This window comes from Stenella coeruleoalba (genome assembly GCF_951394435.1).
Source record: "Stenella coeruleoalba genome assembly, chromosome: 17".
NCBI classification, from domain to species: domain Eukaryota; kingdom Metazoa; phylum Chordata; class Mammalia; order Artiodactyla; family Delphinidae; genus Stenella; species Stenella coeruleoalba.
The window spans coordinates 63,370,206-63,396,242 of NC_137163.1; the positions used below are offsets into that span (position 1 = coordinate 63,370,206).

The window sequence follows — 26,037 nt, forward strand, 5'->3', positions numbered from 1 at the left end:
GTTCTGGAGCATGAGGGCTTTGAGTTCCCTTTCATAAAATCCTCCTATGTACTATCTTCCATTTTCTTTTCTCTTCCACTGGCCGAATGTAGAAGACCATAATGCAAGCCTAGAGGAGGGCAGAGTCACAAGATGGAAGGGGTGTGGGACCTTGATTGACCAGGGTCCACTGCCCAGCAATACCCAATTAGTCTTTCCATGACCACTGAGTCTCTGGGGTGACTGTTTTAGCAGTTAGTTTACCTTGACTAATACAGGGCACAGAAATCACCGGTCACTATTTTCCAAATATAGAGGAGGCTTCACAGAAGAGGTACCTGATTTCCCACTTATCCCACATTGCCTCTGAGATTCTCTAAGTACTTCTTACTTTCACAGATCAGGGTATTGCCTTGTTGCTTTTTATGTTTGTACTTATTCATTAATTTTCCTCTTTTGAAACATCACTTTACCCTTATTTGGCTAACAATACTAGCTCTGCAAGGCCCTAAAGTTGCGTGCTATTGAATTCCAAATAGCTTATTGCTTTTAGCACCCTCCTCCCTTTCAGCAAATTCTTCTAGCCTTTTGATAACTTAATTCCTATCCTTTCCACATATTTATCCAAAAGGCAGCTTTTAAATTCTGGCTCGGTGACCTACTCTTCCTCCTGGGCTTTGATACTACCAGATGCTTGAGGGAAAACATCCCCAATATGCCTACAAGCTATTTCAATATATAATTCTATCCAACTGAATGTCAGGCATTTCTAAAGAATGCTGTTGGTTGATATAATGTCCCTTGCCCAAGTTAAGGTTTTGATTTGAAATTGCTTATTGGAATGCCTCATGTTGCATTTTCCCCAAATTTATAAATCTCTCACATTTTCTCTCCAATTCATCTTGCCTCCTTAAAAGATTAACCATTAAGAATGGAGTTTAACATGATATCTTTAGAAAGCAAGAGAAGAAAAATATTCTGCTTTTGAAAGGGAATGTACCCTCAGGCAAAAGAAAAAATCGCTGTCTCTTAATACACATTGGGAACTGCCAGTTGTCACGCTGACAGTTTAAGGTGGATTAGGATTCCATCACTGATCACTGCATAAATTCTTATACTTATAACCTTACATCTTCATCTGCAGCCAAACAATTAGGAAAAAAACAAACAAACCTGTGTTTGGATATATTAGAATGTCAACCCTCTTAGAGTACTAGCAGTTTCTTGAAACAACTTAGGAGAATTTTGTGCTTAAGTATTTGGCAGACCGAAACCATATCCCCAAAAGTATACTAAAGTACTTCTCATTTGGGGGTGGAGGTGGGGGGAAGGGGACCATTTGTGATATAATTATTTAAACACGAAGTAAATCTCTTTGTTTGATTATATTGTCTTAATGAAGATGTTTTTAGGAAACCAGGATACTAGTTTTTCCTTTGAGATGCTTATTTAATTATAAACTTTAACAATTACTTTTAATGGAGTTTCTAAAAATTACCAAACCAAGTGTGATATTAGTGATGTGCTTTTCTTTCAGTGGTACCTAGAAAAAGAAGATAAAATTTACTTCTTGAACTTTACAATGACTACATTTAGCTTAAAAAAAGGAAGACTTTCTAGAAAAAAACTAAAGTTAATTCCAATAACGTTTCTTCCAAAGTTGCAATGATGTAATTGGCATAAAATAAGTTTACAATGTGTGAGAATATCCACACTGGAGACCTATCACGCTACTTAATTCTCTGCATTTGAAAGACCAACATGTAACAGCTACTCACTTCAGCTGAATAATCAGTCTTTAAACGTCAAATGAATGCTTACTTCTGGGTTTCAATAAATGGAGGAAATGAGCTACTCCCTAATTTCCATAGGGAACTTCTGAAAATTATTAAAACTATACTGTATATATGAGATGGCTAGATATTCTTGAACTTGGTCACTGTTTTTAACCATTCGTTCAGTCATTCAGCTAATAAGTATTGAGTGCCTATTATTCTAGGTGCTGAGTATTTAGCAATGAACAAAACAGACAAATCTCTGCCCTCACGGAACTTACATTCTAATGGGGACGTGGACAATAAACAAGGAAATGGTTAAATAGATAAATAAAAATTTAGGGCCAGTAAGCACTAAAAATTAGGCAGCGTGAGGAGATGCGAGAACGCCAGGCTGGGAGTGGAGTGTGTGGCCCCTGAAGGGCCCCTGGTCTCAAGGGGTGACAGTTGAGGAGAGAAATGGCTGAGGTGAGGGACAGAGCCCTGTGGAGACCTGCGAGAAGAGCCCCAGGTCTAGGGAGAAGCACGTGAAGGTCCTAGAAACAGCAGTGAACTCAGGGTTCCCTGGGAAGAGCAGAGGGGCTGGTGTGGCCGGAGCTCCGTGGTTTGGAAGAGTGTGGTAATGAGGTTGATGAGACTGAGCTGCGGATGGGGAAGGTCACGGAGGGCTTCGGGCCCAAGTCAGAAATTGGGGTTTCGTTCTAAGAGCAACTAGAAGCCCCTGGAGGGCTTTGAGCAGGGTCGTGACCTGTTCTCATTGACCTTTCACATCTGTCTTTCCAGATATGTTCGAAGGATGGGCTTTAGGTGGGCAGAGACAGACACAGGGAGAGAGGTTAGGAAGCTACATCAGGAGTCTTGCTGGGAGGTGGTGGTGGCTTGGGTGAGGCTGGGGCAGAGCTGGTGGTAAGAAGTAGTTCGATTCTGGCTGCATTTCAAAGAAGAACCGGCAGAACTCGGTAATAGGTCAGATGTGGGAGGTGAGAGAGAAAGGAGGCAAGTGAGGCTGATTCCTAGGGGTTTTGCCTGAGCCACTGGTTGAACGGGGGTTCCCTTTCCTGCCAGAGGTGATGACTGACGATGATAATCAAGAGTTCGGATTTGGGCAGGTTTGCAATGCTTTTTAGACCCCTAAGTGGAGAAACCCGCCAGGCGGCTGTGTGTGCGAACTGTAGGGCAGACGGCTAGGCTGAAGATGGGAATTTGGGGCCATCAGCATTTATAAGGGATTTAAGCCATAGGCCTCAATGAAATCATCTAGGGAGAGGCTATCCAGAGAGAAGATAAGAGGTCCAAGGATGGACTTAAGGATCAAGACGAAGGAAAAGCCAGCAGAAGACTGAGAAGTGGTGCCTGGTGACGTAAGAGAAAAAGCAAGCGGACTGGAGATCCTGGAAACCGAGGGAAATGTTGCCCTTTAATATTAGGAAAACACACCAAGTTGCTGATTAACGTACTTTCATTTAGGTTCTGGTTAGCCCAGTGAGTATCTGGTGCCATCCTATCTGGGTTCCAGCCTTGACAGTCATCCTGAATTAACCCAGCTCCAAATCTGGGCCCCCCGCCTAAATGGTCCCCCTGGTGAGGTCAGTCCTGCCCGCTCTGAGTCCAGCCGGGGTCGCCACTCACCCTCCTTCCCAGACGAAGTCCAGCCGCCTTTGCTGCCAGCTTTGCTCCTTCTCAATTCTCACCCCCACCGCCCTTCAGGCCCCCAAAGACCACAGCTCAGGAGAGCATAAGAGGAAGTAAGGGGATGATCAAATAGGGAGCCCCACATCCTCAGAGTCTGCACCCAGACCCTCGCTCTCACAGGGCTGCACGCCTTGGTCTGGCTCGTGCCGTTTCTTGAGTGCCCGAATGGTGGTGCCTCCTATCACTGGGTTGACAGGTGGTACAATATAGTAGTTAAGAATCTGGCTCCAGAGCCAGGTCATCTTTGTCCAAATTTCAGATCCATCAAGATCAAATCATGTTGGTCTTGCGTAAATTCCTTCATCTCTGTCCCCCTGTCCTCTTAAACTGGGGATGAGAGTCAAGACTCCTTGTGGTGACTGTGAAGATAAATGAGTTAGCAATGGAACGTTCTTAGAACAAAGCGAGTGTCATGAGCACGGAATGCCATTTAAGAGTTGAGATTGGGCTTCCCTGGTGGCGCAGTGGTTGAGAGTCTGCCTGCCAGTGCAGGGGACACGGGTTTGAGCCCTGGTCTGGGAGGATCCCACATGCCGCGGAGCAACTAGGACCGTGAGCCACAACTACTGAGCCTGCGCGTCTGGAATCTGTGCTCCGCGACAAGAGAGGCAGCGATAGTGAGAGGCCCTCGCACCGCGATGAAGAGTGGCCCCCGCTCGCCGCAACTAGAGAAAGCCCTCACACAGAAACGAAGACCCAACACAGCCAAAAATAAAAAAAATAAAATAAATAGAAAAATAAATAAAATTAAAAAAAAAAAAAGAGTTGAGATATTTACCTGCCCAGAGTCCTGTGGCTGAGAGGTGGTGGAGCCAGTCGGTAAGCCAGGCTCTTCACCACGTTGCTGCCCTGCCTCCGAGCAGTAAGCAGGGAGCTGGAGATGGTGCCAGTTAGGGATTTTTACCCCCAGAAGGTCAGTTGTTAAACATTTACCACAGGGGCTTCCCTGGTGGTTCAGTGGTTAAGAATCCACCTGCCAATGCAGGAGACATGGGTTCGAGCCCTGGTCCGGGAAAATCCCACATGCCGCGGAGCAACTAAGCCCGTGCGCCACAACTACTGAGCCTGCACTCTAGAGCCCGTGAGCCACAACTAATGAGCCCACGTGCCACAACTACTGAGCCTGCATGCCACAACTACTGAAGCCCACGCGCCTAGAGCCCGTGCTCTGCAACAAGAGAAGCCACCGCAATGAGAAGCCTGCGCACCATGACGAAGGGTAGCCCCCGCTCGCCGCAACTAGAGAAAGCCCGCGTGCAGCAACAAAGACCCAACGCAGCCAAAAATAAATAAATTTTAAAAAGTAAGATATTAAAAAAACAAAAACATTTACCACATAGGACGGTATGTGGCAGACACCTCCAGGACATTCCATCAGTTAATCCCTGTAATAGGATGTTTTTACCGACTCAGTCTTCTAAATGGAGATGCTGAGGAACGGCAAGGGAAAGACACTTTCTCACGTGACCCATCGTGAAGCTCAGGTCCAATTTTTACCCCTATCAAGGAAGACTCAGCTTTCCCCTGCAAACCACACTCATCGCAGGTGACACAGCTCTACACGTCACCTCTCCAACAACCCTTCCCACCCCGCAGATGTGCCGGTGTTCTTCCCCTGCGTGGCCTTGTCCTGACTCAGAGCATCAGAGAGCCTGAGACACGAGGGACCTCACGGCCACCTGCTCCGGGCACGGCCTCCTACCTGACAGCCGGCCTGGCAATGGGCGCCACCCGGTCCTTCCTCAGAGTCCAGCTTGCGCTCCGCGGACACAAGGTTCCTTCCTGTTCTGAGACCAAATCTCTCCGCCTGTGGCTTCCGCCCGTTGGGCTTGGTTCAGGCTTTCCCAGAAGGCGGCGCCTCCCTTTTCTACACCACAGCTTGAAACCCGATCGTGTCCCCAACCCCTCCTTCCCTCCCAGCTCCAGCCCCTTGGCAAGAGCAGCTCCCCCTGCCAGCATCGCTCCACTCTCCCTGTTCGCCTCCGTGAGGAAGGCTTTCTCACCCTAAGTCTCACCCCAAATGTGCCCTCTCTGTGACACAGGTTTCTCCGGGGAGCCCTGGGCGCCCTTCTCGAGCTGCCGTTGTATGTGCCGTCTCTACAGCATCATCCGCTAGCCTGGCGTGGTCTGCACGCTTTCCTTCCTGCTGGGAGGCACGCCACGAACAGGCAGGGAGTGTGTCCGCGGAGCTTAGTTTCCTGGTGCCCAGTGCGGCGCCCGGTTCCCAGTGACTCTTTGTGGAATGAAGGACGGTACCCAGTCGTGACTCAGACAGACCGGACCCCTCCCTCTAGGAAATAATCACAGGCAGTGGCAAGCGTTATAAGGATAATGAGCACAGTTATGTGAGTTTTTGGAGCGGTCAAGGAGGCCTCCCTGGCCTGAGATCTGAAGGCTGACAAGCAGCTGGTCTTGAGGAGGGGGTGGCTTGAGGGACCGGCCAGCATGAGTCCCTGAGATGGGGGCGAGCTTGTCACAGTCAAGGAACAGAAAGGAGGCGGCGGGCACAGCGCAGGAGCGAAGGTGCCTGGACCCCCGAGGGCAGAGGGAGGTCCTAGAAGGGTTTAGGTGCCTTGATCTTAGGGTGAAGCCCACTTTGAGAGGGGTGGGGAGCTCTTCGGTTCTGGCCTGATTAGGCCTGCAGCTCAGCCGGTCCCACTTCTCAGGCCCCCAGCCTCCCCTTTCCCCCGACGTCTCAGGCAGGCCCTTGGGCCTCCTTTTCGGGCCCGACACCAGCCTGGTCTCTCTCGGGAAAGAACCTGGTGTCAGAGTTTACACCTCCGTGTGGCTTCAGTCCCCCTGTTAAAGAAATGGTGCTTTAGAACAACACAAGTTTATTATCTGACAGTTCTGTCATCAGAAGTCAGCCACGGTCTCACAGGGCTGAAATCCAGGTGCCAGCAGGGCTGTGCTCCTCTCTGGAGGCTCGGGGAGAATGTTTCCTTGCTTTTTCCAGCTTCTGTAAGCTTCCTGCATTCCTTGGTTCCTGGCCCCTTCCTCCACATTCAAAGCCAATAACGTCACATGCCTCTGACCCCTGACCCCTCTTCCGTCATCATGTCTCTCTCTGACCAATGCTGGGAGGGGTTCTCTAATTTTGAGGACTCATTGGATCAGATTGGACTCACCGGGAAATCCAGACTAATCATCCCATCTCCAGACCCTCAGTTTATCCCATCTGCAAAGTCCCTGATAAAGTAACATTCACAGGTCTCTGGGATTAGGGCTCAGACATCTTTGAGAGGCATTACTCTGCTGCCACAGGACTCCTAGGTCTTAAAAGGTCAATCAAATACAACTCGTAAACTGATGGGATATAGATTTGAAAACCAACTTTAATGGACATTACTGGGACCATCAGGGAAAATTTAACATGACCTGGGTATTTACATGATAGAAAGGATATACTGTTAACTTTGTTAGGTCTGATGATGGCATGTATCTTTACCTGATATGTGATTTGGAATACTACAGGAAAAACATGAAGATACATGAAACAAGATTGGTAAAATCCTGATAATTCTTGATCTGAATGATAAGCCTGTGAGCGTCCAGTGTACTATTCTTTGTACTTTTGTGCATGCTTGGACCTTAATCAGGTATCAGTAGGAGGCTAAGGAGGCATTTGGGATGGAGGTGAAGGTCTATTCCGGCCCCTCCCTCCTGCAGTCTGACCACTAGGATGGCCACCAAATGCCCCAAGAGAAAGTCAGACTTCTGCGTGCCTCACCCATTGAGAGAATCAACAAGGCCCGCAGGCCACCTGCCTTTACCACCTACGACTCTATTGCAATACAGCCAAACGTTCAGAATTAAACAGAACTTTATACGTTATATTGTTTGACCATCATTCTCTGTTCCCACCCATCCTTCCCCACCAGGCAATCCAAGAATACATTAAGGGCAGTAAAAATTGTGAAACAACTATAATGTAAGTTTTTATCAATCACATACTCAAACCCAAATGAAATTCCTGAAGAGACAGAGCAGTGTGTGCCCATGCTCAGCGGGAATGTTTCTCATTCTCTTCGGAGGAGAATCTCAAAGGACCAAGAAATCCCAAATGAACCTTCGGGGCAGCAGAGGGGAGGGCTGCCGAGGCAGAATTCGGCCACGATTGCCCCGTAGAGCCAGGCCTCCTTGGGCGGAGGAGGCTCCCCTCTGGTCCTCTGTTTCAGGATGTCCCCATCTCGAGGGTCTCAGGCAAAGCCCCCTTTGTGGGGTCCTCCCAGGGAGGGTTTCCCAGGCACTTTCTCTGTAGCCTCACAGGACCCCAGGAAGGCTGAGCTTTGAGCGCTGGTTTCAGCCCATGATTGACGTTTGGAAAAGACAGTAACTATCCTCTGTATTCTTTGGAGGCAAGTTGTGGGGAAGGAGAACCTTCTCTCACACGGAGAGCTGCAACCCAGCCCTGCTTCCGTGGGATGGTCTATCCCATGGTGCCCTGGCCGCAGAGCCTGCGGGTAGGGGTGGAGGGGTGCAGACGGGGAGGAGAAAGAACCTCCGTGGAGAGAAGTTTTGGAGGAGGCCCTGCAGGGGGAGGAAAGCAAGGGAGGGCAAGATGAATAGGAGAATAAAGAGAAAACAGGAAGAAGAAACGTGTCTGCAAGCACTTGCCTGTCTGGGTGAGCTTCACATGGAAGCCGAAGGAGAATCCATCAGAGAGTATTCCTTGAAGATGTCCTGTAAACACACTGTGACGATTTCAAACAGGAAAATGGCCCCAACAGACCAACGACCTGGGAGACGGGATGTAAACACGTTGAAGTTGACTCACAGTTCAGGGAGGTAAATGGCCGGGGCTGTCAGAAATTCACAGGTGGGACACAGGCTGGGAATCCACCACGCTAAGAAGTCAGAAAGCCTGCAGGAACAAAGGCGTGGAGGTAGAAAGCCCCGACGTCTTCCCAGACAGGAGGTAGATCAATCTGACCAGGGCGGAAGATCCATGCAGGCAGGGCTTCTGAAATACTGGTGTGTCTTTAGGCCAATAGGCCAGGGAGCTTGTTGATAGCACTGACACCTGCCAGGTGTTCCTGAGGCTGGTGACTGGTCTGCTGTTTGGGGAAAATCACACCCTAGAAAACACACTAATGAAACTGCAGCAAGTGAGGTTGTGGGGTAGAATGGTGTCAGCTGATGGAGGGCCCTGAATGCCAGGCCAAGAATATAGGATGTTATTCTGGGGCTGGGAGTTATTAATGCTGTTGATGAAGGGGGCGGCATAATGATAGGGTTCTCTTAGAAGAGAGACAGATGAGCAATGTGCTGGAAAAAGTTGATAGAAATATATAGGAAACTGGACATAAATTAACATGGAGACAGAGAGCATAAAGGATTTTATGACTAAATGTTGGGCTCAACAGAGAAAGTTGTATACTAAAGGCCTTCATTGATAAAACACCACTATAGCCCAGGCATTAACCTCTCAAACAATTCGACATGGTAGGTGTTGTAGTTTCCAGTTTACGGATGAGGAAGACGAGGCTCTGAGACATACAGTCACTTGCATAAAGACACCCGGCTGGTCCGCAGTGGAGCTGACATTTTAATCTAGGCCCGACAGACTCCAGATGCCATGCCCGTTCACTTCCTTGTCCAGATGACTGGAAGAGTGTATTAGTTTTCTCTTGCTGCTGTAACAAATGAACAGGCTGAGTGGCTTAGCCCAACGCAAACGTGTTTGTCGTCTTCGAGCTCTGTAGGTCAGAAGTCAGACAGGAGTCTCACTGAGCTGAAATCAAGGTGTCGGCAGTTCCTTTTGGGGGCCCTAGGGCTGAACTGGTCTCCTTGCCTTTTCCAGCTTATAGAGGCCACACACCTTCCTTGACTTCCTCCATCTTCAAAACTAACAACGTTGCATTTTGTTGAGCATGTTTTCCCGGCCACGTCTAAAGCCAGGAGAGGTTCTGTGGTTTTAAGGAGTCATGTGGTTCGATTGGATCCACGTGCATCATCCAAGATAACCTCTCCATCTCAGTGTTCATACCTCAGTCCCATCTGCAAAATCACTTTTGCCATATTCAGATTCTGGGGGGTAGGACACCTTTGTGGGTGATTATCCTGCCAAGTTCAGAGAGAGACGGACACTTGCCTTTGTGCCCAACACCATGTTTCGGTAGACACTGTTACCAAGGGGGATTTTTGTTGAAGCAAAAATAATTAAATGAAAGACAACACACACATTTAAAAGGAATGCTATTGGTAAAACAGAAACAGCGTGATTGGAGGAAGCCATGGCAGCATGGATGTCGCTACTCAAGTTTGTCCTAAACACTGAAAACATGCCTTAGCACAGTTAATCCTGCTTCACATCCAACTCTGTATTATTGTCAAGGCTGGCGACTACGTGGATTACCCAACAGTAAGCGCCTCATTGCTGAAATAAAGGTGATGGCTAAGTCTATAGTTTAAGTGCCCAATTTTGTACTAATTCCCCAAATTCTGGAGCCAAGATTCCTATTCTTTGCCTTAGGAGACTGTCCAAGGCACGCCTTAGCCTCCCGACCACCCACACCTCTTTTTTTTTTTTTTTTTTAACACAATGAGTAGCCATCACCTTAACTGACATCCCTTTGTTCCAACAGTAAGAGCTTTTTTTATAAGGTACCAATTTTGTGGAAATTACCTGAACCAAGAGGATTGTGTAAGCATACATGAAAGTGCGGACTATAATGAAATTGTTAGAAAGCAGGGCAGCCAACGGTTTAATTAAAGCTCAGTATAATCAACTTTTTATTTTATTTTTAAAGTCTTACCACTGATTCATCTGAAAAGTAATAGACTGAGGCTCCTATCATAATGTGATAAAAATTTAGAAATACGATTTTCTCTTTGGGGTTTCTTTTATTTTATATAAAGAGAGACTTGGCATTTTGTTATAGACCATTCAAAGTAAGAAAATGATAACTTAGAAACGTTAAAATTCACATTCTTTGGGCAATAAGACATCAAGCCTACTGAAGAAAAGACCTTCTGGTTTTTCAGTCTTTTTTTTTTTTTTTTTTTGCGGTACGCGGGCCTCTCACTGCTGTGGCCTCTCCCGCTGCGGAGCACAGGCTCCGGACGCGCAGGCTCAGCGGCCATGGCTCACGGGCCCAGCCGCTCCGCGGCATGTGGGATCTTCCCGGACCGGGGCACGAACCCGTGTTCCCTGCATCGGCAGGCGGACTCTCAACCACTGCGCCACCAGGGAAGCCCTCCAGTCATTTTTAAATGACTTCACGGAGAGTCGGTCTCAAAGATTGTTGGGAAGAGAAGTGAGGGGAGTCCTCAGCTGCAAATGAAGATGTTTGCATTTCCTATCATTTTCTCATTAAAGGAGACTGATTTAATGAGCTGCATATATGTCCAATGCGTGTGTTCTGAAATGAATCCAGCAGTTAGACCTGCTCCCAGGAAGAGTTCCATATGAACAAGCACTTTAGGGGGAAAAGGCAAAACAAAACAAACCTTGAGCGCTTACTTCAAAATGAAGGCCACATTCGGACATGTATGGTTACCATTGACTTTAATGGGAACAGCCTGTCTGTTCCTGGGATTCAGGATGTGAAATCGGTGGGAAAAGTGTGAAATGGAAAAAAAAGAAATAAAAGGATCCATTGGGCATCCTGTTCAAAGACTCCGAAAAGAACTGCATGTCATGAGGGGATGAGTTAAAATTCACATTTTGCTAATGAACCATTGTTGTCTCTCAGAGAATGACTTAACACTGCTGTGTTGTCATTACAAACTCTTTAGTCCCTGCAGAAGGAAGCAAGAAGAACAGGCACTGGTTTCAACACAGTTTGCTGATCGACAAGAGAAAAGTTAGAAATTACAGAAATGGCTGGAAAGGCTCACCCCCATCCTGTGGACACATACACACACACACACACACACACACACACACACACACACACACACACGTGTGAACCAAGACCAACAAACAGGCATGGAAAGTATCTTATTGGCATCATGTTTCTGGCATTTGCTATAACTACGCACAAAACAAGCGATACACGAAAAGGCAGCGACATCTGTTTTAGAACCTGTGGGGCTTTATTCCCAAAACAGTTGTAAAATCTTTTGGCGACAAAAATATTTCTATGTATCTATGCAGATGCCCTCCTCTAAGGGAAACACACACACAAATGGATACAAGTGTTGAGCTGAAAAGACAGGAATAAGAAAAGGAAATGTCATCCACTTCTTTAAAACACTTTAAAATTTTTCTCCTTTCAAACAAAGCTACATCTATTGCCCTGGATACACCTTAAAAAAAATAAGTCCCGGAACATATAAATTATCATAAAGCTAAAGTTTAAGATTCCAGTTGGTAGACTGTGGTAACATACAAAAGGATGCTGAGTGAGTTTGTTTTGATTTGCTAGGAAAACATTTTCTGACCTTGGAAATGAAATCATATAGTTGTCTGTTTGTTTATGGTCAAAGCCATATGGAGGGTTCTGGGTACTTATGTTAGTGTATCTTTGAAATTCTCGAATCCACAGTGTGTGGGAAGTTATACAACTTGGGTTTAAGCATCATTCAGGATGTTGTTCATTAAGGAACCCAGATTTACCTCCTCCCCACGACTCCCCAAGGTTAGTTTACATTTATCACATGGCAAATTGTCCGTGCTGAGAGGGTGACCTGCAGGCAGCAGGAGCTGAACATCTTTTATCTCTTTACCATCTCAGTAATGGACAAGGTAGAAATTGCTTCTTTTTAAAAACGTTTTATTTAAGTATAGTTAATTTACAATGTTATGTTCGTTTCAAGTGTACAGCAAAGTGATTCAGTTATACATACATATATGTATATATATATTCTTTTTCAGATTCTTTTCCATTATAGGTTATTGAGTACAGTTCCCTGGGCTATGCAGTAGGTCCTTGTTATTTACCTATTTTATGTAGTGTGTCTATGTTAATCCCAGACTCCTGATTCATCTCCCCCCAACACCACACACTGTCCCCTTTTGTAACCGTAAATTTGTTTCCTGTGTCTGTGAGTCTGTTTCTGTTTTGTAAATAAGTTCATTTGTATCATTTTTTTTAGATTCCACATATAAGTGATATCATATGGTATTTGTCTTTCTCTTTCTGACTTACTTCACTTAGTATGATCATCTCTAGGTCCATCCACGTTGCTGCAAATGGCATTATTCCATTCATTTTTATGGCTGAGTAATATTCCAGTGTGTGTGTGTGTGTGTGTGTGTGTGTGTGTGTGTGTGTGTGTTTGTGTGTGTATGAACTTGCTTCTAATCGGACTTCAACTATGTCTCCCCAAATGAAGGCTATTTGATTTTTCGCTCACTCCAAAGTGTCCTTTAATATTACATCACATATTTATAACATGTTCTTAATGTTTTGTAAAGCAACTGGCCTCTAGCAAGTAACAATTTATTCAGCTCAGGTAGTTTAAACATAAGAATTTTGTTTACCATCTTCTGGACAGATTTGGACGAACACAGTAAAACATTTTTGTGGACTGTTCAATTTCAGTTTTTGTTCGAAATGCTACTCCGTTGTATGTTGTTCTTTGAAAAGACCGATATTTGGGTCATGCTAAGTGTTATGTGGCTATTTTGGGGGTTGCTGCATTATCCTATTGTTGCGGGCGTTTTGCTGTAGAGGGCGAAGCAAACCCATCTCACTCCATGGGCTTTCTTACTCGCTAAAGTGTCCTTTCAGGGGAAGTAGTGGGTGATGAGTGGGGTTGGGAGTGGAAGGAGAGCCCGGTTCCTCATGGAGCTCATGAGGAGCTGGGAGGAAGCAGTGGGGCCAGGGCTGTGTTAGTACCTGTCAGAGCAGGGCCTGGTTGGCAGTCCCTGCCCATCTCGACTTTCCTGAACCGTTTGGCTTATCTCTCCCTCTAAAGCACAGCCGAGCCCTCTTTGTCTCTCCGTTTCACCTTTGCAGTCCCAACACCTCCTCTCACTGGATAGCCTCCACCCCACAATCCCAGGCAGACACTGCACCTCGTTTCTCCCTCCTCCCAGCCACCACAGGAAGGTGACAGATGAACTCTTCTGAGAACGACGGGAGGGAAGGCAAGGAATTGTGGCCTTTGGGTCATTCTAAGTGGTGAAATAATTGCTATAGCAATTTAGTTTTAACCAAACTGCGAGTGTTATGGGAGTGCCAAATGAGGTCTCAGAAGTCAACCCAGGGACCCCAAAAAAGCTGGAGACTGGAAACTGTGTGATTGCCCACAAGGTAATAAAGCCCTTCTCTAGAAAATGGAGATCATTTCCTGAGCTTACCTCAATTCATTATCATGGGAAATAATCAATAGAGTGAGTATAGAGGAGGTTATAGGAGTAGTTTTGAAATAATGATATTGAAAGGAGTTGTGCTGAGCAGTTTGTATGTTCGAAGGAAATAAAGTGATGTGACCAAGGATGTGGGCTGGGTTCACATCTCTCTCTGCTCTGCCACTTACTAGCCGTGTGACCTCGAGTAGGTTGCTGAATTCCTCATGGGAAGGACCTACCTTGCAGGGCTGTGGTAACACCTGAGGTCACGCAGGTAAGGGACCCGGTCTCATGGCTGTGGCAGAGGGATGCTCATGAAATGGCAGTACAGAGAAGATAAAGTGTCTTCATTGACTTTTATAAGGTAGAAAGAAGTCCTCTCAGATTTATAAGCGATTGTATTCAGGGTTATCAATAAGATGTGGGCTGAATTATCTCATCAGACAGTAATGAAGGCTGAAGACAGTTAAGGGAATGTTATTTGGAAGCTTTTAAACATACCTTTGGAGGGAAGCAGTCACACAAGAATTCTGAAAATCCTTCATGGCATCGAGTGAAAGAGTGCTCCACCATTCCAGCTGGTAGGACATTCTTGGAGCAAATGACAATCATCTTGACAGTGCTTGGGCACCTGCCTGTCACATTGATTAAATCATCCAGGAGATTTTGCAAGAGCTGAAACACCCAACCTGCTCCCTGAGACCTCGCCTTCATCTCATATGTGCATCTCTTTTTGGGTGGATGCGAACAGGTGTCACTGGGTCCTGGACTCGGTGAAGTAAGACATTTGGTTCCTGGTATTCAGGCAACAAGTATTTCCAAAGCAGCTAGTGGAACTGGGCTACAATTAGCCTATAAGTGATTTTCAAAAAACGATTTCGTTTTGGTTGCCGTTTTGGCCTTATTGGGAATAAAACAGGACCAAGAAGCCCTGGAGCTCTCAAAAGTCTCATTCAGCAGTACCAACCACATTGCAGAGAGACTATTATAGAAGGCACTGAAATAGCCCTCTATAATAATCCATTTGGGAAGAAATTGATAAAAATCAGCATTCCTACCAATAATTCACATATTAACGGATCAGAACAAAATAGTTGTTCATTTGTTCAAAATTGTTGCATATACAAAGAACTCTCTGTTCATTCGCCCACCCCACGAAGCTGGGCTATCTGGAGAGGTCCGCCTCGGACTGGTCTTAACAGGTTGGTAGCGAGCAGGCCGGGCTCCTACCTCCGTGCACGCACACAGAAGGCGGGACTGCAGAGCTCAGGTTCACGTGACGAGCCCACAAGGATGTGCACACCCACGGGACCATTCTCAGCAGAGTCACCCGGGAAGGCTGCCCAGCTCCCTCAGCGTTTCAGGACTTGAAAGGACCTCAGAGGTCATCTAATTGAATTTAATAAGAATCAAATATCTCTGAGAATTACTTTCTTTTAGGCGGAAACTTGTCCAAATCTGCGTCTTTTGAGGGTGAATTTAACTTTTGAAAGCAGCCAAACTTCACTCAAAGCCAAGTCTAGGGAATGAGGTAAATGGAAGGGATGGACAAATGAAAAATAAAGTGGGGCTGTAAAATGACAAAACGGGTTCGCTCCAGTGATCCACAAAGTGGTTCTGAGAGGTGATTACAAAAGCACCTAGAGAAGCAGATGTTCCTCGGAGTCCTGCTGGGTACAACCCCCCTGAGGGCAGGGGAAGTTTATATCAGATCTTTACAAATGTGCACACCCTTTGGCCCAGAAATTCAGTTTCTAGGAATTTATCACAAGGAAATTATTGAGAACGTACTCAAAGATTTTTAACCATTAAGAAGCTTAGTGCAGTGTTAATAACAGCTTAAAAAGTGGGTGTGGCCTCCATGTCCAACACTAGGGATTGGCTAAATACAGAAAGGCACATAAAGTCTGTGAGATACTGTGCAGTCCTGCAAAATGATGCTGCTGAAATGTTTCTGTTGAGGTGGAAAACTGCTCATGTTCCATGACAAGAGCAGGTTCTAAAACAGTGTTAGGATATGACCCAGGTTAGAGAGTGTACATATGGGGAGGGGATAGAAAAGGATATGGAAAGATGTACACCAAGTTGTGAGTGGTGGGTAAGACTGTGAATATTTTCACATTCTTTTTGCTTGCCTACCTATTATGATTTTTCTGTAATGAAAAAGGATTTTTATAATCAAAAGATAATATAAGGAAACATCAGAGAGAGGAGAAAGAGGTTCTACTATCCTTAAAGAGGAATAATGATGTACCTGTGTTCATTTGCTAGGGCCTCCATAACAAAGGACCACCAACAATAAATTCAGCAGGAATTTATTGCTTCACAGATCTGGAAGTTAGAAGTCCAAGATCAAAGTGTTGGCAGGGTTGGTGCCTTCCGAGGGCTATGAGGGAGGAATCTGTTCCATGCCTCTCTCCTAGTTTCTGGTGGTTTGCTGGCAGTCTTTGGCATTCCTTGATGTCTGTTGCGTCACTCCAATCTCCGCCGCCTTCTTCACACGGTGTTCTCCCTGTGTGGGTTTCTGTTTCTGAATTTCCCCTTTTTATAAGGACATTGGTCATAATGGATCAGGCCACGCCCTAATCTAGCATGACCTCATCTTAATTACATCAGCAGTCACCCTATTTCCAAATAAGGCCATATTCTGAGTATGGGGGTTTAGGACTTTGACATATGAATATTCAACCAATAACAGTGCCCAGTGAGATGGCCACATTGCTCCTACGCAACCAATGTTAGCGCTTACCTGCCACTACAGCCTCCACCAGCTGCCGTATAGTAGGAGCCTGTACCAAGATCAGGGGTAGTGGGGTAGGGCACTGACATCCCCACAGGACTCCAGGTTCAAAGAGGTAATGATGAAACAGAGAGCCCAAGCACGGCCTCCCCCTGCCCACCCAGGCTGGGGCTGCAGGCGTGAGTGAGAATTCAAATTAGCACGTCTGAAATGGGGAGACCAGCTTAGAGATCTGAAAGGAAGAAGTAGCCTAAAAAAAAAAGGAAAGGATATATTTTTCCTTTTTGGTTGAATATAGGGGTTGAGATTTAAAAGATAGAATGACAGAGAGAAAAGAGAGGAAAAATATTACAAATATTACACAAAAATCTGCACACAGATGTTGATAGCAGTTTTATTCATAATCGCCAAAAACTGGAAGCAACCAGGATGTCCCTCAATAGGTATAAAAGGATAAAGAAACTGTGGCACATCCACACAATGGAGTATATTCAGCAGTGAAAAAGAGATGAGATGAAAAGACATAGAGGAGAGAGGAACTTTAAATGCATATTGCTTAGTGAAGGAAGCCAGTCTGAAAGTGCTACATACTGTGTGATTCCAGCTGTATGAATTTCGAAAAAGACAAAACTATAGAGATTAAAAAAAAAAATTACTAGGGGTTGCCAGGGATTGGGGGGAAAGGGAGGAGGGGTGAACAGCTGAAGCACAGTGGATTTTTAGGGCAATAAAATTATTCCATATGATACCGTAATGGTGGACACGTGACATTATACATTTGTCAAAATCCATAGAATGTACAACACAAGAGTTGTAGACTCTGGACTTCAGTTAATGATAATATATCGATATTTCATCGGTTGTAACAAATGTACCTCAGGAATGCAGGATGTTCATAACAGGGGAAACAGTGTAGAGGGTGGAGTGGGAGAGGGTATATGGGAACTCTCCCTGCTCCATTTTTTCTGCAAACTTAAAACTGCCCTAAAAAAAATAAAGCCTATTAACTGAAAAAACAAAAAGATATATTTCACATAAAGAGATGTAGAAGCGATCATGCACTCAGCTACCCAAAAGGGGCCCCTGGCAGATAAAAGTTTGAGCAACTGGCAGAGTTAGCTGTTTGTCAGAGGCAGTTGAGAAGATACAGATGACCAAAGTGTGACCCAGCAGGATCTCCAAGATGCAAACAACTTTGGCCGCTCACACCTATCTCAGACACAACAAAGCTCTTCTAATTGACCTGAGAAGTGGTGGGGTTTGGGGAGGGGAAGAAGAACCAAATTCTTATTCAAAGAAATAACAATTTGGACCGCGCACTAGAGTGTCAACAACTTATGCAGATCTTATCAGCATCACATTTTTTGGTGCCTCCCAGCTATTCAGCGAGGCTCCACCAGCCTGTCAACACCCTTCAGCATCCCACGCATCCGCATGCACCCCGCATCCCCGGCATATCCACACCACAGGAGGCTCTGCCGCGGCCAGGCCTGCCTTCCCAGGGCCCCACGGAGCGCAAATTTTCTCTCTCCTCACAGGATACCATCATACCATCCCCTCGGTATGCAAGGGTGTATTCGGTCCATTTCTGGACTCACATTCTGTGACTTGCTTGAGGCTACATGTCTATAAAATTGAACAATACATTTATGCTAACTTTGGAAAGCTGGAAAAAAATCTGATGTTCTCACATCTGGAGGAAGACAATGTGTAGTTTGAGTAATGTGAGGAGAAATGATGCAAAACTCATCATCAGAGAATGACAGGCTTCTACTAGGCGTTTTCTACATTTGCGGATAAAACATTGTGATTTTACAAAATTATGGATAAGGCATGAGATTTATGGAGACTCCTCTCGCCACCTCTTCCCCCAGACACACAAAAATAAAGCCTTCGTAGTATATGCATTGCTCCATCATAATACAGCCTCTTAAATGTAGTTTTGTTAAATGATACAGAAAAGCATTTATTTAGACTAATGAAAATGATAGCCTTTACTATATATCAAAGCTTTCTTTTGCCATTACGTACCTATTTATTACATGAAAGTCAGTAACTGGATCTCCTTGTCTGTGTGTTTGTTTTCGTTTTTAGGCAGCTTTAAGTGCCTTGAAACAATTTTCTGAACAAGGACTGGATCCAATGGAAGGAGCAATGAATATTGAAAAAGCTTCTCTTGAAAAGTGAGTACATCTTCTGTTGTATTCTTACATTTGTAATTTTGTAACTGTATGAAAAATAAGATAGACATAATAATAAGGTGAAAAACTCGAGACAATAATATCTATACCCTACAAAATTATTCCTAATACAATTCAATGCAAATAAATGAGAGACAGTCTATATGGTCATATTTGTTTCCTGTAAATATGTCTGTGAAAGTTTTAATCTACTGATTGATCATTATTTCTGCATTTTAATGCCTTTGATGGAAATACTTCTGTGGGTTTTGCTGACCACGGAGATTTGCAAGACTTGCAAAAGGTGAATCTCATTTCAGACTGTTGAGCGTTCTCTTGACTAAACCATTTTCTGAGGTAAATATTTTCATTCACATTCCTGCTACATAGTAGGCACAACGGAGAGGGGGAAAAAAAAAAGAAGCTGAGAGGAGGGTTCCTTCCCCTTGGCTGCATTTTGTTTTTCACACTGTTGTATGAAACACAAGCGCACGTTGTCACAAAAGTGTGGCTCCCGAGGGCTACAGAGGCCAAAACGCAGATTTAATAAGAATTTCTGAAATCCAGCTCATACCTCTTTTATGATATTGAACATAAGGTTTGATCTGAGAGACTGAACTTAAAGTCTCTCCAGAGACCCAAAAAGAAATTGCAAGCCACTGTATTTACAACAGTGAAATACAAATTCTTTCAAAGCAGAAATAATAGCAGGTGAGATTTCAGAACTCACACAGGAGATAACATCTTTAGAATGAAAAAAATTGGATAACCTAGGAAGTCAAAACCAAATATACTAATCCTGCAGTTAAATAATCTTAACCCCCAACCCCCCGCCAAAACACACAGCATTTGGTCATTAATATTTAAAAGGTGAGAGCGTGAGAAAAAAACATTTGGTAAACAGACGTGGCATTTTAAGTTGTCTATAGATTGGCAACCATTTATAAGCTAATTTAATCAAAACCATTTCCACATGATCTCATCAGTAGACTATCTGAACATAAATATTGTTGTTTCACTTTAAAATGTCACTTTTGTGGTGACCTTTGAATCCTGTGTACCATCTGCTAATAAACATGTCTGAAGATGTGCAACCCCGGACCTTCAGCTCTTGTTAATGTATTAATCTTCCAGACAAGCCCAGCATCTGGGAGAGAAAGCAGACAATAACCAGACACACCCGGGCTCCATCGCTCAGGACTGCAAGAAATCAAGGTCGGTCATCTAGCAGCTCCCAGAGCTACGGCTGCCACCGCATCCTTATAAACCTGTCAGCACGCATGAGGGTGTCTGTGTTCAAGGAAATGAATGACTAATGCCATGATCTGAGTCTTATGTGAAGACAGCACTATTCTAACACCAGAGATAATAGACATAGTACTGTTTATTCAACTGGGGGAAAATAAAACTTTGAGCATTTCCCTTGGAACTTGAGATCAGATCATAACTCATTTGCCCAGAGGCAGCAGAAATCTGATCCTGCTACTGGAGCTTAAAATAACAATTAATGAAAAGTGTTAGAAACAGAGGTACAATTCTTAAATGATTAATAGAGAAATTGGGTTTGGTTCTGTTGTTACGATTGTTTTGTCGTGGCGCTTGTGTTCACTTATATTCTCTCTCATTTTAAATAATGCCTGACGATTCAAAGATTAACCAATGATGTGCTGTGGAATGTGACGGTCGTTGTCTTCATATAGAGTCACACAGTTTCTCTTTTTACGCAGATATTTGTAATCTCCATCCTATATCAGTCTGAATAACTTCGAGGCACACCACTCAAAGATGTATGCCAACAAACATGGTTGAAATCAGGTCAGACATTTGATTACAAATATGAAATAATGTTAGGAACAATTAGTTTCAATAGACTCCAGGAATTCAAAAAGCAAACAAAAACCACTTGTGGGTCTTGAATGCCATCATCCTATTAGCCACTAAGGAGGCGTCTTGCCTCTCCAGCCATTTCTGTGGATTCCACGTTCACAGGGGACATTGCACCCACCCCATCCGTGTGTTGTAAGCCACTCACTGTTTGCATCCAAAGTGTTTTCTGATAACTGCCTCTGCACTTGGGGCAGTGAGTGGGATCAAGAGAAATAGCGTTCATGGCGGGGAAGGGAAAGCCTGTGGCTGTGGGAGGAGCCGTAGAGGTCCTGCCAGTTTGTAGCCAGCCACGCTCTGGACCAGCATGTTGGAATCCAGCGTGGAGCCAATGCAGTAAAAATGTGGTCGGTGTCTGTGTGAAGTGTGGTCAGTGTTGTTCTTTCCTTGCCTCGTTCTCCTCTCTGAAACATCACCCCAGCGTAACCCATCTCAAAGGCCATTGCCCACCCGGCCCCTGTCACCCTGCACAGCGGTGACACTAGCGGGTTCTCGTGCCACTGGCCGTCTCTGTGAAACCGCAGGGCCGCCTCCCGGGTGACTCGGAACCAGGTTCCTGACCAGCCAACGTCGTCTCATTGTTCCCGTAAGATTTCACGAGCAAAACCAACACAAATCATGATCTGGCTGACTCACACGCGACCGGACGATAAACAAACAGCAACAGAAGGAAACCACTCTAGGGTTGTTTTTAAATGACTCCCATGTGGGGAAGTCTGCCAGCATCGACAGGGCCGGGTGCCCTCGGAGGAAATAGGTTTTGCTCCATAAAGCTGGGCCCTCGTGGACATCACAGCCCATTTGTAAAGTTGGGGTTCACGAAGATCAGCCGGGTTGAACAATAAGTCTGCTGCCCGGCACCCCGCGCAGAGGACCCTAAATCATCCCCTCGGAAGGGGGCAGGCCCTTTCCTCCCCCTGCGCCTTCAGCACCTGAGGCTCCGGCCCTCAGTCAGCAGTGCCACTTCAGGCAGGATCTTTAAACCGCATCTTCGGTTTCCCAAATGCCGTAAACGCCGACCACCTCTCACGGCCCACGGTCCCCAACACACCAAGGCCGTCAGGGCCGTCGTGGGAGAGGGATGAGCTCAGGGCACAGACAAACTGATCAGTTCTCACAACCCAAGTGTCTGAGGCATTGGCCTCTGGAGCGATCTGATGGAGTCGCCCTCAGAGCTGAGGCACCAGAGTGGCCACGGGGGTGGGGGTGGGGGTGGTAGGGGATGGACCTTTGCACCGGATCTCAAGTTTAGTGAGAGGATATTTATTCAGAATCCCACCCATCCACCTGCTTGAAGAGCCCGGGGAGGCCTTTAGATATTCTCCCTTTAGAGAGTTTGCTAGCAGCCCTTCCTGGGAACCGTTTGGGTTTTCTTTGGGTTGAATTAGCAATGCAAATGATGGGTGGCCTGCCATCCCTTGCCATGTTATATATCATTGGGGGGAAACCATTAAGTAGATTTATTGAAAGAATGTTTCTTCAACACAAGGAGATCTTTTTGATGAAAAATGGAACTCGTTATTCTCTAAAGGACACAGGTTGACTTATCTCCTTTATCAATTACAGTGTCTGCTTTCAGCTTTTCTCAATCAGCACTAGGCTTTGTAGTCACTTCCCAGTGCTGAGGCCAACGTGTTTTGTGAAAAAGGTGGGTTTTTGCGTTTTAATTGGAAATATAATATTGTGCTTTGGAACTCTGACCAGCCCTTTCCAGCACAACTTGCCGAAGATCAGTGGTGAGACACCACCCTTCCGGCTGTGACAAGGACCCTCCTCCACTTTCCCGGGGTGACCTCTCTGAGTTGCCCTAATATTCTTCTGCCCAGCAAACGTTCTCAATGGTGATTTTTTTTGACAGCTTCAATCCATTTCCTGTACCATAAAATAAAAAGAAATTAATGAGAAACTTACCTTATCATACGGAGGTTTTCGGGACTCCCAGTGGCCTTGGAAATGTGGTCCGGACCAATTGATTGGTGTTTAACTCCTGCTGCCGTTGAGTTTTCAGTGCACCTGCCCAGGGTTTGTTCTGTACCTTTCAATTTCCAAAGGCCACTTGTTATCATTACGGCAAGGGTGGTAGAAAACCTAACAGTTTTGCACACGGAGCGAAGAAGTCATTAATGGCAAGATCCCATGTGAATTTGTCTCAGAGTAACCCCCGACCTACCCCACCATGATATAGGCACCTGATAAATGGATACATCAAATAAATGAATAAGTGGACAAATGAATGATCTATCAAAACGATAGAGAAACCTGCTGAAGACATAAATTTGAAATCTCACTGCTTAACCTGACACAGAGATAGGCACTCATGATAATATATGGCATTACTGTTGATAAGATTATGGTACCTCCAACCTCAGGGGCACTCTGGCATTTCTTAACCAAAAATATAGCGAGTCAAAAAAACCCTCACTTCAGAGGACTTTGGACCCATGAAGACCCACCATCCTGCCTCCCATCTTACCATTTTTGCATGTATATCCCTTCCCCAGGCCAGAAGATTCAATTCCAATCCTCACCCCCAGATACGTTCCTGTATTTCCACCATCACAGATACATGTCTCACGAGGAGGGGCATTGTAATATCTGGCTCAAAGCAAAGACTTCTTAGACTGAGTCAAACCCAGCTGTTGATTTCTGGCAGACACCACCCAAGTTCCAGCTCACCTTGCCGAGACTCATTGATAAATTGCCTTGTTGGGATGACTTTCCTCTTACGTCCTAACCTCTTAACATAACTAAAAGCTCCCTTGACTGGGTGCCCAGCACGCTCTGATGTATGCTGGGAATGAAGAAAATAAATAAACAAATGAAACTACTTCCCTCTCAGGAATGCACATTCTAGCTTGAGGGAAAGGCAGACCAGGAAATGAGCATGAGAGGTGAGCGTGTTCTACTCAGAACCCCTGCAGTATAGCTCGCTGTTTGTGTCTCTGAGTCGTTATTCCTCCCCTCACTCATCTCACTATGCTTTGGGCACCATGCTGTATTCTGGTGACACTGTCCAAAAGCCACCACGCCTGAACTCTAGTAGTATTATCTTATCTCACCTCCACACAACCCACACGTCTACTGACCGGACCCGCCCCCAGCCCCAAATATACATATACCAGGTGAAGCTGTTGAAGCTCACCTACACTCAAGGCTGACCAACTGAATTGACCCCTCGTTGTATCTCCTGGTGTGCAATGGTGCCCACCTTAATATGGTAAGTACTCAATAAATGTTTGTTGAGTAGATGAATGACCCTAAAAGCCCTGCCATGGTGGATTTGCCAGCCTAAGCAGATCAGTGGTGACCTGGACGCATGGACGGAGAAGCCTGGCCTATTGGATGGAGCCTCCTGCCTGGGAATAAACTTCTAGTTCTACTTCTGTTAATGTATAGTCTTTTTGAAGTCATTTAACATCTTCGAGTTTCAACTTCTCATCCAAGACAGCAGGAATAAGAAGATGCAGAAGTAGATGGTCTATTCTTTAAAGTGTACAAGTTATGAATGTAGATTCAATATTTCAGAGTTAGAGGGTGTGAGGGAAAGAGCCATGGTCTAGGAGTCAAGAGTCTAAAGTCCTGGGCCAGACACAGAGGTGACCTTGGCAAGGGATTTAGCCTTCCTGGGCCTCAGTTTCCACATCTATAAAATGACAGCCTCTAAGAGCATTACAGCTCTAAATTTATATTACCGTTAATTCCTCTATTACCAGTGGTATGCGTGAATTCAAATTTTGCCTCTAATATGTGAATTTTTAAAATCAAATACCTGCAAGGAAAAATACTACTCATATCAGTTAGGATTCTTTGGCTGTGAATTATAAAAACCTATTCCAACCAGCAATGGAAAATGTGTTCTAAAGCTACAGGGGCATTTTAGAGAAGCTCAGGGCAGAAACGCAGAAATTAACTGGAGCCAGGAAGTACAAAGCTGTGGGGAAACCAGGAAGCTTTCCTTCTCCCTCTCTCTCCATTCCCCACCTCCCTCTGAATGTGTGAATCATTTCTCTGTCCACACCAGCTCCTGCCTCTCAAGTACACATACCAGAGAACGTGGCTACCAGTAGCGCCCAAGTTTACAGCCACCTGGAGGAGCACTGAATCTCTCTCTGGATTTCATTCCCGAGGTTGTAGGAAGGATCTCCTGATTGGCTCACCTTGGACCAGTTGGCTCATCTTGAACCTGATTGGTTCACCCCTGACCCACTCGTACAAATATGGCTGCCCCAACTCTGCACCTCCGGAATAGGGCAGAGTAGTCATCAGAGAAGGGAGTTCGGGGAGAAAGCCCAATAGGTGCCTGCCTTAACTACCTCCCAGGGGACAAAGCACATTATAATCGTGTGCTAGTTCTTCTTTTCAATGTAAACAGTGACGCTTAAATAAGTAAGTCTCCCAAAAGTCATAGATTGGTCAGAGATTTATGAAGGCTGTACTGTTTTGTTTAGTTTTCTTTAATCCTTTCGGTCTTTACTTTCAAGGGTCTGATGAACCACAAAGCTATCCTGAGTGAGTCACAAAACTACCTAGGAGAAAAAAAAAGAAAACTTCCCAGTGATCCCAAATTAGTGTATTTTTAAAAGCCTCCTTTCCTTCAGCACGAATAATGAGATAATTAGGCAGTAGAGTCATCATCCTTCCTCAGTGATTACAGAACCAGAAGATCGGCGGCCACATCCCTGCTTTTGTTATCCTGAGGGAATCTTAAATGTCAGGGCATTTCTGATTCTTACAACTGAGGTGAGTAGAGATGGAGGTCATCTTGGTCTAATTTTCATTCAAACTTTACTCTTACGGGGACTTCCCAGCTGGTCCAGCGGTTAAGACTCCGTGCTCCCAATGCAGGGGGTCTTGGTTTGACCCCTGGTCAGGGAACTAGATCCCGCATGCCGCAACTAAAGAGCCCGAGTGCTGCAACTAAAGATCCTGTGTGCCACAACTAAGACCCAGTGCAGCCAAATAAATAAATATTTTTGAAAAACACTTCTAAGTTTTCAAGGGAGCTCAAAGAAGGGAGGAGACTTGGTTATTTAAGTGGGTGGGAGGAAGCAGACAATAGAAAGTATCAGAAATTTGGATTCAAAAGTAAAGTGGGTGAGAAAGCCAAGTGGCATTGGAGAAAAATGGGGAAGTGAAAAGTTCTGGAGAAGGCATCTATGATAGGAACAGACTCAGTGTTCCCTGCAGGTAAGTCTGTGAATGCTTTCACCTCAGCATCAGGAATGAGCAGTCAACATCTTCTGTTTCCTCTTGAACCTGCCCCTAAATCTACACGGGTCATCATTTTCCAGAAAGATGTTTGGCCACTTGGGTTTCCTTATTCCCAGAGTGCGGGGGGGGGGGGGGGGGACTAGATCCTTCTTCACCAAGCTGAGATCATTATCAAGTCCCCAGTTTTGGCAAAGATCAGGCTTGGATGTGAACTCCAAGGGGAATTTAGCTGATGGGGTTATCTCTGATATCAGAGAAGGTCAGGACCCTTTTTTTTTTTTTTTTGGCCTGGAACCAGAGTAGCTTCCACAGTCATCACAACATAATGCACAA

At 45.2% G+C, this 26,037-nt stretch overlaps 1 protein-coding gene and 1 long non-coding RNA gene across 19 annotated transcripts in view; one reads left to right on the top strand and one right to left on the bottom strand.

Annotated features, from left to right (window-relative positions):
* STAU2 (staufen double-stranded RNA binding protein 2) overlaps positions 1–21,176 on the top strand; it is a 305,285-nt gene extending 284,109 nt beyond the window's left edge. For 15 of the 18 annotated variants that reach the window (XM_079901626.1, XM_079901625.1, XM_079901611.1 and 12 more), the window contains 2 exons: positions 18,524–18,612; positions 19,744–21,175. In XM_079901626.1, the coding sequence (XP_079757752.1) occupies positions 18,524–18,612; positions 19,744–19,837 (183 nt within the window). In that variant the 3' untranslated portion in view covers positions 19,838–21,175. Of the gene's footprint in view, positions 1–18,523; positions 18,613–19,743 lie in introns of all 18 variants that reach the window. The other 3 variants (XM_079901619.1, XM_079901618.1, XM_079901620.1) reach the window with 1 other exon arrangement.
* On the bottom strand, positions 18,490–24,608 carry LOC307175924. The gene is made up of 3 exons (XR_013824552.1): positions 24,539–24,608; positions 22,405–22,581; positions 18,490–18,656 (listed from the first exon to the last, which is right to left on the bottom strand). It is a non-coding gene; the product is annotated as an uncharacterized lncRNA (long non-coding RNA).
* Between the last annotated feature and the right edge of the window lie 1,429 nt (positions 24,609–26,037).